The sequence below is a fragment of the Engraulis encrasicolus genome, chromosome 6, assembly GCF_034702125.1.
Source record: "Engraulis encrasicolus isolate BLACKSEA-1 chromosome 6, IST_EnEncr_1.0, whole genome shotgun sequence".
NCBI lineage: Eukaryota > Metazoa > Chordata > Actinopteri > Clupeiformes > Engraulidae > Engraulis > Engraulis encrasicolus.
The window spans coordinates 33,980,869-33,995,868 of NC_085862.1; the positions used below are offsets into that span (position 1 = coordinate 33,980,869).

Consider the following 15,000-nt stretch of genomic DNA (forward strand, 5'->3'; position numbering starts at 1 on the left):
AGATTTTGCCTCTAATTTTCACTATTGTCTCACTGCAATGGCACCTTTTGAAAAAAAAATCCTTTTACCACAGTGTGCTGTGCCACCTCTCACCTTAGCCCATCAATTAACATTTGCTGCCAAAAAGTGCTACAGCTACCAAACCATTACACACACTATCAGTTTGTCCAAATCAGTGGACATGATTTGTGAAAAAAAAAAAACTGTAACAGCAGTCCCCTCTCTCAGGAACACTTTCATGGGATGACAGATGGCTTGCTGATGTAGCCTACCTGTCAAGCTGAGATACAAACCGCCACAGCACCGCCAGAAATTATGGGCCACACAAAAGATTCGAATTTTGGGGCCTCCTAAGGGCCCCTGTCAGTGCTGTCAGTGCTTAGGCCCTTAGAATCTTTAACACCTTTTCCCCCCATAGTGACATCCATGCAAACAGCCCCTGGACCAGCTTGGGGTCATGGTCGGTGGGCCAACGTTACACCACCACACCATGAGTAGCTCATTTCGACGAAGCATCCCATTTCAACAGAACACTGGCCGTACCTTCTCCCTTGTTGCTGGAGGTGGTCTGCAATGCTAGGTGTGGTGTGGTGTGGTGTGGTGTGGTGTGGTGGAATGTTTGTCTTCGCCCCTGCGCTGGGTGCGTCCCTGTCTACTTCCACTCTCTCATCTGTGGACTGTTGACCATGGACGGCTGCCCAGTCCTGCCGGACCAGAGCTGCTGCTGGTTTCACCTCCAACCACCTGTGTGTGTGTGTGTGTGTGTGTGTGTGTGTGTGTGTGTGTGTGTGTGTGTGTGTGTGAGAGAGAGAGAGAGAGAGAGAGAGAGAGAGAGAGAGAGAGAGAGAGAGAGAGAGAGAGAGAGAGAGAGAGAGAGAGAGAGAGAGAGAGAGAGAATGTAATGAGAGCACTTGGTCTGGCGACAGGGTCTCCACCCCTGTCCAATATTGTATCGGTCATTCTGTCAACATTTCATCCCAAAATAAGGCAATAAACCAGCACCTGCAGTCCATCACACGTCCTTACATGCTGCATTCCACTTAGCAGTTAATGGGCAGCCGTGGCCTAATGGTTGAGGAGGTGGACTTAAGATCAGAGGGTTGTAGGTTCGAATCCCACCCTGACCTCAACCTACACCTCCATCCATAGCTGAAGTGCCCTTGAGCAAGGCATCTGACCCCACATTGCTCCAGGCACTTTGACTGATAACTGTAAGTCGCTTTGGATAAAAGTGTCAGCTAAGTGTAATGTAATAGAGATATGAGTTGTGTGTGTGTGTGTGTGTGTGTGTGTGCACGCGTGTGAGCCGGTGTGCTAGTGTGTCTGTGAATGTGTGTCTTTGTGTGTGCCTTACTGTTTACACATCTGGATGTTGTGCTTTGTGTAGGTCACTTTGCCCCCATGTTTTGCTTTTTAATTTCCGCCACAAAAGGCAGGTGAAATTACATGTCTCGAAACGTCCTGCAGTCTTGACTCCAACTAGTTTAGCACGAGTGAGTGAGAGGGTTTGCTTTGATGCCACACCGCCATCTGTAATTGTGGAGCATGTGTAATGATGGTAAACATCACTATAACGTGAGACGGGACACCTTTCACAGCAGGCGACCGGAGACCAGGCCGACAAACAGAGGAATGGGCTTAGCAAGAAACTCCCAGGCAAGCAGACAAATATACAGACACATACACGTACAGTATGCAGACACACACACACACACACACACACACACACACACACACACACACACACACACACACACACACACACACACACACACACACACACACACACACACAGACACACAATCATTATGGGACCTCTATTGACAGAATTGTATTGACTGCTAGACTTATCGAGCCTCATTTGTGCTTTTTGTGGGGTAGTCTGGAATTCAATATTCAACTGGGGTCACCTGAAATGTCTTCTTGTGAATAAAAAAAGAATACTGATAAATATTACCAATTAATGTAACACAATAACTCAGTAATGTTCTTATTGAAACACAGCACACAATCTTAGACTTTCAAAAATCTCTACAGGCTAAAAAGCCTACAAGATAGCTCAGTCGTGTTTTTGTCATAACAAAAAAATGTATGGGGTCCCTGGCCAAACAAGGTTGAGTACCACTGCCTTAACTAAATATGGCTCAATATGCCCAGACCAAAACAATCCCTCATCCTCACCAAGACATGTTTCAGCACTTAGTTTTAGCAGTAACAACAAAATTACTGAGAAAAACACGGGTAGATTGGAGGGGTCCACAATTTGGTCCAAACTTTCCTTGTTTTTCTACAGCGCAGTATCTTATTAAACATACACACACACACACACACACACACACACACACACACACACACACACACACACACACACACGTGACTGGGGACCTACTCCAATTTCCACAACTCGGATGGGTTCCCCAAATTATCGACTACCAAGATTTCACAATACAGTTACATAAAGTACAGTAAACATAACCATTGTTTCACACAGTGCCCCCTTCAGCGGTTGGTGCTAATGTTTTGTGAATTGTTCTTTGATGTGAGGATTGAGAAAGCCTTGAGAAAGTTTACACAACGAGGCGGCCTTCGAAAGTTTCTGTCATTGTCCCCCCCAGTCGTGCTGTTGTCAGCAGGCCTCAGTGAGATGCCTCGACTCCCCCCTTTCTCCTCCCCCCATTGGACACAATGTGCACGCTGCCACTGGGAGCTTTGGGCACACACGCTGGCATCAAACTGGCAAACAGGCAAACACAGAGCTGCCTCTCTCTCTCACGCTAACCGTGCTATTCTGGGCGTCCATTTTAAACCGTACGCGCCCAAGAAAACACCCAAGGCTGGGACCCATTGTTTTCACAGGGTTCACGTAATGCCTGCGCACATAATAAGCACACATAAACACTCGAGCATGCGCACGCACACACACACACACACACACTCTCTCTCTCTCATTCACTCACTCACTCACACTCACGCACACGCACACACACACACACACACACACTCTTCCCTAAACAACAGGATTGGAGTGAATCCATTGTCTACTCAGGGCCGGTAGAGTACAGATACAGGAAGACAGAGGATACCACACACACACAGTCACACACACGCACACGCACGCACACATACACACACACACACACACACACACACACACACACACACACACACGCACACGCACGCACACATACACACACACAGAGTACAGAGTACGGAGTACATAGTGCAGTACAGAGAGTAAGCGAGAGAGGGAGAGAGGAAGAGAGGAAACTGGCAAGGGCATCTTCATCTTGATCAGCAGCATATATATTTATTTTTATAAAACTAGTTAATTTCTTACAAGAGCAGTAAATAACAAATAATAATAATAATAAAATTAATTCAGTAAGTATGATAAAACTTCATTCTTTATCAAAGGCAACAGTCTTATAACAATAATAAACTGTACAATTGAGAAGCCTGCGTCCTTGCGTCATTTTCGCGAGGATTCAGAAGGAGACACCAGGGCTACCCGTGCCTCCTATTCAACACAATCAAGAGAAAAAGTGGGAAAACAAAACATTTGTTCAGTCAATTGTCTCACATTCCATTTGCTGTTTCCTGTGTGGCAGGAAGTGGGAGGGAGGCTCCCTCCCTACCTCCCTCCATTGGCCTGGCAATAGGCGCCTGGGGTCATCCAGTTTTCTGCACAAACACGATTACACTTCTAAGGCTGCCCACCCCCCATTCCCATTCCCATACCCCCACCCCCCTGGCCCCCACACAAAAAGCAATGACTGGTATTGGCAAGAAAGAAAAAGAATTGATCAAAAAAATGCTAATGCACTTGAAATTCACAATCTCCTCTGCCATGTAGTAGTAGAATATTTCATGTACTTCTTCTCAAAACAGAGAAACAAAAGAGGCTGAGGGCGACAGGACAAAGTTGTCGTGACAAAATGGCAGTGTTGGCGCCAAAATCTTGGGAGTTCAAAGAAGCTGGTGCTCAGGTGGCAGACTTGAGGGGGAGACTGGAGGGCTGATATTTAAAGCGGCACTAAGTATTTTTTTGACCTTCAAATGGAGTTTCCAAAGTCATCAACTTTGGTGGGGTGAAAGGCACTATCTAAAACTTTGTGTTTGGTTCTTAATTATGATTGGCTGATTCAATCCCCTTTGCCCTGTGCTGCAGGCAGCCCCTTTAGCCGTTCTGAACCCACAGCCTCTAGTGGCTTATTGCTCAAGAATTTCCCATAAGTTTCCCATAAACCATAAGTCATGAGTTTCACATAATTCATAAAAACCTTCCAAGTTCCAACAAGCAGGATGACTCAAGACAAAACCTGCTGAGTGTTGCTTTAACATCAAAAGGCTGGTATTGAACATCTTAACGCACCACATTCAACAAAATGCATAATGCTAGCAGATGAAGAGGATCCAAGGGAATCAGTGGTCTAGCTTATGATAATAGGACATTGACTTGACTTTGAGTTGTAACTGAATCCCCATTATATTCTGTGGAACAATCTCTCGTCCTTCATGTCCAAAAAGCTAATATCAGGCGACAGTTCTGTGACAGGTTACAGTGGTTGACAGGCTGATCTTGAGATCCTAGGCTTTTAAAAAGGGTCTTAGGCACTTCCATTTTGTTTTGAAAGATCCAGTGGCTTAGGCATGTTAGGTGTGTGGAAGACAAAGAAAAAAAGGCACATCGTTCCTCGAGAGAAACTTGCATGGCGTTGTTGTCACTGATTTTTTTCCAGTATTATTGCTGACAAAAGTGATGCAATCAAAAAAAGTAAATCACCATTCCAGATGCAGGATTGGCCAGGATTGTGACTGAGACTTAAGCCATCACAATTGAACAGTCTTTTGTTGGTTCCGTCCTGCTGGAAATATTGCTGCATATACCTGTACATATTGCGTTGCCAGCGACTCTGGATGCTAAACAGGCGGTGCGCTGTAACGCACGTCGACGCTAAACTTCTCCGTGGGCTTGGCGGGCAGGGGCCGCCTCATGGCCTCTCTCTTGAGGATCATCTCCTCGTTGGCATAGATGGGGTTCTCTGCGTCATCCGAGTGGTACCCGGACTGGTAGCCACTTGTCTGGTTGGACGATTCGGATGCCAGCGATTCTTTGCTCTTGCAACGGATGATGGGGCTGCAAATACACAACGAGACTAACCTTGAAACGGAGTACATTTTAAGATCATTGCAGTAAAATTGCCTTGCGGTAATGTAAAGTAGTATATTACTCCTCCTTAAATACCATCCCAAAATTGTGTTTCATTCATCTCAACCCCCCTCAAACATGCACAGAATAGTCTAACCAACTGCTGCTTCATTGCATGCCATATCTCAGTGTCTCTACTTAGCTAAAGAAACTTCCTGGTATCCTAGTCTGAATGCCCCATTGTAACTGCACTTTATCGCCATGTTCTTCACCTTAACAACCATTGCAACTGAAGCCTGTGGTTAGTGACAGGTGGCAAGGTGGAATCTCACCTGAACAGGTGTGTGCGTGAGGTGACATGATGATTGCCATGGGGGTCCAGCCTTTTCATCTCCTCTGCTGATAGGCCCATGCCCCTGTCAATCTCACCATCCTGGGGAAGGAGCAACAGGACAGCAGACGACTCAACAGTCCATTCCATCATGCACAGTATGGAGAGCTGCTACATAGACGTCTACATAGCGTGTCGAAATTGAAAGCTTTATTAGAGGTCAGTCTTACCCGTACTAGACTGTGCCCCAGTGGAATGTCCTCAAACATGGCTTGTTCATCACCCTGTAGAGGGTACCTGTGTGTGGGAGACAACGTCACATTAAATGCACAAATCACTCCTTCAGATATTCCCACACACAGAGACACAGACCCTCATAATGTAAAGTAATTTAATTCATCTATGTAAATAGAATATAATCTTTCGTTGACACTGCACAAATTTACAAGTACAATTTAAACTATACTTACAATTCATTGGAAATGATTCAGTGATAACACAATGTAAGGTAATAATAATTTGCTCCGTGAGGTTTGTGTACCCACCCTAGTGGTGCTGGGGCATTGTCATAGTGGCGGTGCCCAGCGGTGGGGCCGTCTCGAGGTGGCCTGCCCACGGCACCTCTGGGGTGAGCGGAGCCCAGGACCCCCTCCTGGTCACTGGCCGTCAGGGGGATATAGTCCTTACCATCCTGGACGGTGTAAGGACACACAAACACAAACACACACACACACATGAAGTGGATCGCAATAAGAAAGTAACATTGATCCATTATTGATTTGTATTCAATAGTATATTTATGTATATGAATATATTATAATATACTGTACAGTATATAAAATACTAATATATAACTAATATAACATTGCAGTCCAGCTATGTTGAAAGACAGTCATTCATGCTGAAATAACACTATAGGTACAGTCGGTGGTGTAGTCTACGTAGAACGCAGGTATACACAGTATACCCACCTCAATATTTCAGGGATTTCAGTAAACCCACGTAAAATTGATTGATCCATTATTTAGAATACCACAAATATATACAGTATACCCACCTCAAAAAATGGTCAAATATACAGTATACCCACCACAAAAAGTAGACTACACCACTGGGTACAGTGCTTATAGACAGGTGTGCAGGTGCAGTACTGACCTGATGGGCCATGGCTTGCAGGAGGTTCCCCAGGTGCTCCACCAGCTCAGTGAAGGTGGGCCTATCAGTGGGCCGGTCCAGCCAGCAGTCCAGCATGGTCTGGTATCTGAGGAAGACCAGTCACAACACTTCATCAGGAACGTTGTTTTACAAACATCACTGCTTACAAACACTTGATTACACAACTTGATTAAGTTGTCATTTGGCTATTGTCATGACAAGTTGACATTGTTTGTGTGTGTGTGTGTGTGTGTGTGTGTGTGTGTGTGTGTGTGTGTGTGTGTGTGTGTGTGTGTGTGTGTGTGTGTGTGTGTGTGTGTGTGTGTGTGTGTGTTGGGGGGGGGTCTGTATGCTTGTGTGTGTGTGTGTGTGTGTGTGTGTGTGTGTGTGTGTGTGTGTGTGTGTGTGTGTGTGCGTGCGTGCGTGCGTGCGTGCGTGCGTGCGTGCGTGCGTGCGTGTGTGTGTGTGTGTGTGTGTGTGTAAGAGCCTGTCCAACCCAAGCAATACGTTTTTAAAGAGCCCATGAAGCCTATGAGAGCAAATGACATGGAGCCACTCTGGAAACATGCCTACATAGATTATACCACAAACATCAACCCATATACTCATATACAAGCTGCATGGTGCCTGTGATAATCATTCTTTATACTACATTTTTCTTTAGCATTAATAATTCAGTTCATCATGAGGATTATGAGAAGGCGAGAACGGCTACTTGACGGCACAAGCTTTTAAATGGGCCATTTCATTGGCAAACAATACAGTGCAAAGCCAGCGTACGAGCGGCCTTACATCTCTGGTGTTGCGTAGTCAGGTGCCCTCATCCTTGTTCCCTCCTTGAGTCTCCGGCAGAAGGACTCATCAATGGACACTCCAGGGTAAGGGGACGCCCCTGTGTAAATAGATGATTCAGAGGTCAGCAAACGCTTATCATTCAGGTTACAATTTATGTCACATCTCTTTAACAGTTATGTAGTAAAGTACATAAGTGACAATGACATGATGTTCTTCTGATGAGAAGTAGGACACATATCAACTCTAAACCTGCATGCTAATCCTTAATCCTTACACCAAGTAGATCTCAGGAATGATAAGCGTGCTTACATAACAATCACAACGTACAAGATGTTTCAATTCGTTAAGCGATTACTGCGCTGCACATAAAGCAGATTAAATGGACAGTATTTTGGATTTCTTGTAGAGATCTGTTAATTCATAGCAAGTTCAAATTCATAGTCTTGGAATACATCTCCACAACAAACGCACCAAGTAGCTTCCATTTGTACATAGTACTAACCCCAACTCCGATGAAGTTGGGACGTTTGGTAAACAGTGAATAAAATCAAAATGCTATCATTTTCAAAACACTCAATCTATTCATTAGATGGAGAATAGTGAAAAGACAACATATTAAGTGTTAAAACCGAGAAAAAATATTGTTTTGGGGGACATATGTACTCATTTCTAATTTGAGAAATCCAACACGTCTCAAAAGAGTTGGGACGGGGACAATAAATGGCAGCAAATGTCGAGGAAGACTAAAAAAAACCAAAATACAACACTTAACAGTTAAATACATTAACCGATGAGATGATTTTATATAAAAAACAGTGTTAATTCCTATCTTGGACATGATTTCACCAGCTTAAATGGTGGGTGTATTCCTTGTCATGTTTTGCAATGTTTTCCTTTCTGTAGTGCTTACAGTGTGACAGGTCTTGACCAAAAACCCACCATTTTATCACATGCTGGTCCTTATGATGGAGCTTAACTGTTAAAACATAGTAGAGAATGCAATTTGACCTTAATATGTGGCAGTAATCGAAGATCTCCCTTCAAAATATAATGCATGAGTGGCTTTTCATGCTGTTTAAAACCCATTTATACCATTCAGCACTGTATTTAACTCTACAGATGAGTAAGAACATCTTAACCAATGCACTACTGCATCTGCATGCCATCATGGAGGCTGACTTTTGAAGCTAGCACTAACACAAGTTGGATGGTCCATTTTCACTGTAGCACAGGATGTGCAATGCTCTATTATTGTCAAAAAGAATGGACTTCTACAACTTCTGCTGACTTCTGTAAGCAAAGGACAGTTTCCCATGTCTTCTGGGTCTATTTCAAGTGAGCTCAGGTGCTTAGGAGAATGTTAAACCCCTGTGTCATTTTCATGCATTAAGCATTCTTAATATGGTCAATTTTCAATAGCTCTAGCACTCCAGGAATTAGAGTGAGACTACAGCCAATATATATTTCATGATGTCATGAACCTATACAATGATTTTATTAACAAAAATATGTCTTATATACACTCAATCGTGGTAAATCAAAGGGAATTCAAAAATGTATGTAATAACTATGGTAATTATTCCCTTTGCATCTTTAATTCTGAGTGACTCAGCCTCTCTGTGATGATCTTATACCTGGACACCTATATTGTCCGTCAGTACAATTCATTTTGAAATGGTCTTCTTTGTTGTTTTATCTTATTTGGATGTTTACTAAATTTCACTGATCCCCGTCCCAACTCTTTTGAGACGTGTTGGATTTATCAAATTAGAAATGAGTACATATGTCCCCCAAAACAATATTTTTTCTCGGTTTTAACACTTAATATGTTGTCTTTTCACTATTCTCCATCTAATAAATAGATTGAATGTTTTGAAAATGATAGCATTTTGATTTTATTCACTGTTTACCAAACGTCCCAACTTCATCGGAGTTGGGGTTTGTAGTAAATTCTCTAGTGTTAAAACACTTTGATCAGTTGAATTAAACACTCACTGGCCTCAGTCACGTGGGACATTTAATTCCAAATGAACTCAATTTAATTCAAAATAAAACCTAATTCCGATTTGAAAACATCATGTAAACACACACCAGTTAGCCGCCAGCTGGGCTCATAGGACTCAATGTTAACTTCTAGCTTGGAGGTAAAATTTGCACTGACATACCTAGAGAACGGTTGAAAGTACAGGAGAAAGGTTAAACCTATTATTTAACTCAAGGGGAGGTGTAAAATAAGCTTATTTCCAAAAATAGGATAATATCACTTTAAGAGTTGAATTACCACCTCAAAATATAGTGTGTACATATAGTAAGTTCTAGGAGCAAGTTCTGCTGTTTACCAGACTGTGGCTTCCGAGCAGAAGCTGCGATAAGAGTGCACCGTAAATCTGTCACGTAAGTTTACACACAGTCTTTCACAACACTTCCCTGTGGATCAAGTACTTTAAACACTGTTCCCTGACTGAACTAGCGTCCTGCCCTCTATGATGTTGATGTCATGGTCTTTATTTTCATTTAGTTCAAGAAGGTAGGCCTGCACACTGCGGAATAAGCTTCAAAAAATGCCTGGCGAAGATCTAGAATGATTGAAATGTTGCTCTTTTAATTCTATAAACTTTATTCTTGGAGCTTATTCCGCAGTGTGCAGACCTACCTTCTTTAACTCTCTGACACTTTTGTTTGCCACCTGCAACAAGTGACTTTGGATGTGCGCACCCCACCCAAAAGGACTTTATTTTCATTTACCCAAAGAGAAGATTTCCCAGAGTAGAACACCGAAAGACCACACGTCACTCTGCGTGGTGTAGACGCGGTCGAAAATGGTCTCCGGTGCCATCCACTTCAGAGGGAGACGGGCCTGGAATGGACAGAGAGAGAGTATGCCAGTCAGTGACACAGAGAGACAGGCCTGGAATGGTCAGACAGACGGACAAAGAGTACCAGTATGACAGTCAGTGACAAAGAAAGTCAGTCAGGCAGTCAGTCAGATAAACAGGCAGATGTTCCGACATTCCCCACGTCCGCTTGGCCTACTTCAGAAACAATCCTGTCACTTGTAAACAACACTTCGGGCAGATGAGGAAACATCTGACGGGTGTGTTTACTATCACCCTCGTTAATGTCCAACAGCACTCACAGCTGTATATTTTTTAAAGAAATGATTTGTGGGAAGTGTGAGAAAGTGTACAAGAGGTAAATAAAGACTGTAGAGAGAGAATGGGGTGGTGGTGGTTGTGGTGATGGTTTGAGGGGGTGGTGTTGGGTTGGTTAGGAGGGTCTTACATCTCCCTTGCGGACATAGTCAGGGTCCTTGTAGACGTCTCTGGCCAGGCCAAAGTCGCAGATTTTCACCACGTTATTTTCCGAGAGCAGGATGTTGCGAGCGGCCAGGTCCCGATGAATACACTGCAATTTCACAATTAATTCAGCATTAAATGCGGACATAATTGCTTTAAAAAAATATATGTGTACACACTGTGACTAACTAAACAGATAAGCGAAATGGCAAACTTATAAACGAAATACTATTTAACATACTGTACAAACATACTGGCTGGGAAGCAACAGTATGTTTATGCAGTAAGTTAAATAACTAGGCTATGCTGAATAGTTTTGCAATAACTATACTTGCTTTATTAGTCCATTATTTCTTTATTATAATTCATTTAAGGTATGTTATACTACTATTGACTATAGACTCATGACAGCTGATATTGGTACCAGTTATGTGATGTTGCAAGGTAGTACTTTGTATTAATACCCAATGACTGTGCATTCTTATATACATTATACACTGGCATGGGCATTGGCATTGCACCCTAAAGTAATAATAGATCAACTGACCTTTCTGGAAGCGAGGAACTCCATGCCCTTGGCCACCTGGAAGCTGTAGCTGATGAGGTCCTCCAGGGCCAGATGGTCATAGTCTTGGATCTCTGTGGAAAAGAGAGAATGTGAAAAACACATCTTACACCGGAGGAACTAAGATGGTTAAGTTATTGACTATTGCTGTGGCTAAATGATAGATGACTTTCAGCAGAATTTGAAATTCTGATGACTTTTGACTATCTGTATCTATGTACATAAATCAGCATTAGGGCGCGATCACACAGACTGCGGATTTCTGCCTACAATTTGCGATGCGCGTCCAGCTGATTAATCAGAAGTGACCACACCAAGCGCTCTTTTCTTGCTCTCCTAACGTTGGATAGTGAATCTGATATGAATGTTGATAACGGTCTCCTATCGAACATCTGGAAATCCGCCGCGGGTTTTCCGCCTTGAGTTGAACTTTTTTCAACTCGATCCGCCCAGCGCGGAGAGGCGGAGAATCCGCAACCCGCATTGCGCTGATATCAGACGCGTAATCCGCTCATTTTCATTGACAAACAATAGAACACATCCGCCTCCTACTGTAAAATCCGCGGTCTGTGTGATCGCGCCCTTAAGTCCTAAATCTGCAAATAACCACTGTAGCATTCACTATTAGCAAATTACCTGTAGCAATCCAATGAGCCCTTTTAGTACAGAGCTAATGCCAGGCAATTTTGGATTTCCTTGAGAAATGAACAGCAATCCATGTCAAAGAGCCATTATTTATATAGGTCATGGCACTTGATTCCTTACTCCATTCCTGTGCATTGAACCCCGTAAAAAGGCAAAAAGGCTAAAAGCTGACAGGAGCGTATACTGTACGGTAAGGCCTGTTAAGTACCTTGTTCCTCCAGGCAGCTCTCGGCCCAGTCCTGGCGTGAGCAGGAGGCGGTGCCGGTACAGATGTCCAGTCGGGCGCTGGCCCCCAGGCCTAGGTCACCCTGGTTGAAGTCCTCCTCCAACACCTGGCCACGGCCCTGCCAGGTGTTAGCCCTGCCTCGCCTCTGCAGCATGACATGACAACAGTGCATGAGGATGATGGTGGTAGTGGTGTGTGTGTGTGTGTGTGTGTGTGTGTGTGTGTGTGTGTGTGTGTGTGTGTGTGTGTGTGTGTGTGTGTGTGTGTGTGTGTGTGTGTGTGTGTGTGTGTGTGTGTGTGTGCGTGCGTGCGTGTTGTTGTTGTTGTTGACCAAATACTGTTTGTGGGATAGGCCGTATAGGGAGCCAGGGGCCAGGGTCGGCCAGGGCCCATGTAGATTTCGTCCTGGCCCCTGTTGTTGCCCCTGTGCTGAGCAGCCAATGGCCGTGATATGGTACACATTGTTATATATTATATATTCATGAGATTTAAAATGTATCTCTTTTACCAATTTATATACCCCCCTGAAAAAATAATGCCCTCACTTTGGCCCCCCTGGTAATTTTGGTCTAGAAACGCCCCTGTACTACTGTACATTGTTCCTACTGAAACCAGAGAGACTATCTGCTTGTACAGTGATTGTTAGTGGAAATCTGAAGAATACACATGATGTAATATGTACTGTACAGTAGCTTCCTTAGTTGATTGCAGTGTGGTTTATTCTTTTCCCTGGACCTACTGAGAATACAAACATCTCTCCCAATTTAGTTTGTTTTCGTTTCGCTGCTTGTGTTTCATGGAAAAAATGTTAGACAAATGCCCTACTTCTTGTTCACCTCTACCCCAACCCCCATATCTTTAACGAGTACCCAGTAAGAAAAACCACAGTGTTAATTCCACACTTAGAAAGTTGATTTAACACAGTCCAGATTATATCTGGTCCCAGAGTACTCTCTAAGTGTTGAAATAACACTGCATGTTTTACTGTGTACAAGTAGATGTGCAACTAGGGCCCCTGACAGTTTTGGCTGGGCCCGGGACAAAGACATCTGAAAGGGCCCCAAACCCAAACAATACAATGTAATGAGGATTCAATTCTGGGGCCCCTCTCTCCCTGGGCCCGGGACAAATAACCCCTTTGTTCCCCTCTGTCATCTTCCCTGTGCGCAACATCACCCCTCACCCCTAAACTCCAACTTAATCCCTGTCATGGTGTTGTGTGTGGCAGTCCCCCAGCTCCTTATGTAAGATGTCATCCCTCTAACCACATCAGTAAGGGGCCTGTGGCTGCCTTTGGCTGCCTGTCTAATGGCCAAGGTCTGGGCTCTAGTGGAGTGGAGGGGTGGAGAAGGTGGGGATGGGGTCGGGTCTGGGACAGGGTTGCCAGATGAGACTGATGATTTCCAGCCCAAAAAATTCTCAAAACCCGCCTGGAAGCACTACTAAGTCCCGGCCAATTCTATTAATTTCTATGGCCATAAATTTGCAGAAAAATCTGCCGAAATGCCCATTTAGCCCATTTTTACCCGCAGACGCCCTTCCTAAGCAGCCCAATTGGGCAGGAAACCGCCCAATCTGGCAACAGGGAAGGGGTTGTTGAGGTGGGTCCGAGATGAGAGGAGCAGTTGGCGTCAAGGGGATGTGTTAAGAACAGTGCTGGGAGTAACGGTGTTATAGGATAACGGAGTTACTAGCGGAGCCTCATTTTGAGTAGAATACTTACTTAATTACTTTATCAATAACTGTAATGCTGTTACAGTTACTCGGGAGGTTACGTGACACATTATAATTTTATGAATTTTAGAAAGAGTGTGCACTTGCTGCTGACAAAATCAAAGAGCAAATGACAACGCCGCATAAATCTGTACCAAGCCGGCTTTTAGTATGCTCACATTCACCCTTTGCATGCATGAGAACAAAATAGCTGAACGTGATTTGCTAAAAAAAAGTGTTGTGGGCGGAGTGTCGGCTATCTTGCTCCACGCGCGTAAACACAAGTCATTCTACACAGAGTTCACAGGGAGCGCATATAGAGAATAGAAGAGACAACAGCAGTAAAGCTGCGAGGTTGCATGTTCCAAAGGTAAATACCGGAATCATTTCACGCCAGTTGCAGACAAAATGCAATACTGTTTATATCCAAAGTATACTGTGCCTTGGAAACAAACTTATGTCCGTAACGAGCGACTCTAATTTCATTAAGCACCTCTCAACATCGCATGGTGGCACGCCCCATGTAGCTAGCAGTTTCAGCTTTATCGAAGAGGGAGACAGGCAAGCCAAACCTGATTTCTCAGGACACGACTGAGCGCAACAAAATAATCGCCAGGTATGTGGTTGAAAATATGTTTCCCCTATCCACTGTGTGGTCGGAGTTGTTAAGGGCTCTTGTTGAAAAAATCGATCTCGTGGAAGAGAAATGAGCACATCCCTAAAAACGTTGTGAACTGGATTAACATTCACCATTGATAGGTCATGAAGATATTTGATAGCATCTTAAGCGAAACTAACATCAAAGCCAAAATAACATCACAGAACAAGGATGAAAACCCAATTTAACTGTTTCTTTGACATTTTAAGCAAAAAAAGTAACGCAAAAATACTTTTCCTGGTAACTAGTTACTTTAAAGTGAAGTAACGCAGTTACTAACGCAATTACTTTTTGGATAAGTAACTGGTACTTGTAATTAGTTACTTTTTCAAAGTAACTTTCCCAGCACTGGTTTAGAAGTAAGTAACAGTAAGTAAGTGTCAAGCTCCAGTGGGGGTTGAAAAGTTGGGGGCTGCGGATGGGGCCGGGCAGAGGTGGTGGAGGCGGGTTGGTGACGAGAGGGGCAG

At 43.8% G+C, this 15,000-nt stretch overlaps 1 protein-coding gene across 1 annotated transcript in view; it reads right to left on the reverse strand.

Moving 5' to 3' along the window:
- Positions 1-3,757: 3,757 nt before the first annotated feature.
- Positions 3,758-15,000, reverse strand: part of kdr (kinase insert domain receptor (a type III receptor tyrosine kinase)) — a 41,342-nt gene continuing 30,099 nt past the window's right edge. Inside the window, exons 21-30 of the mRNA XM_063201345.1 lie at positions 12,145-12,307; positions 11,274-11,365; positions 10,713-10,835; positions 10,176-10,287; positions 7,428-7,527; positions 6,636-6,741; positions 6,026-6,171; positions 5,711-5,777; positions 5,482-5,582; positions 3,758-5,137 (exon numbers count right to left, since the gene is read on the reverse strand). Coding sequence (XP_063057415.1) covers positions 4,921-5,137; positions 5,482-5,582; positions 5,711-5,777; positions 6,026-6,171; positions 6,636-6,741; positions 7,428-7,527; positions 10,176-10,287; positions 10,713-10,835; positions 11,274-11,365; positions 12,145-12,307 — 1,227 coding nt within the window. The 3' untranslated portion in view covers positions 3,758-4,920. The remainder of the gene's footprint in view (positions 5,138-5,481; positions 5,583-5,710; positions 5,778-6,025; positions 6,172-6,635; positions 6,742-7,427; positions 7,528-10,175; positions 10,288-10,712; positions 10,836-11,273; positions 11,366-12,144; positions 12,308-15,000) is intronic.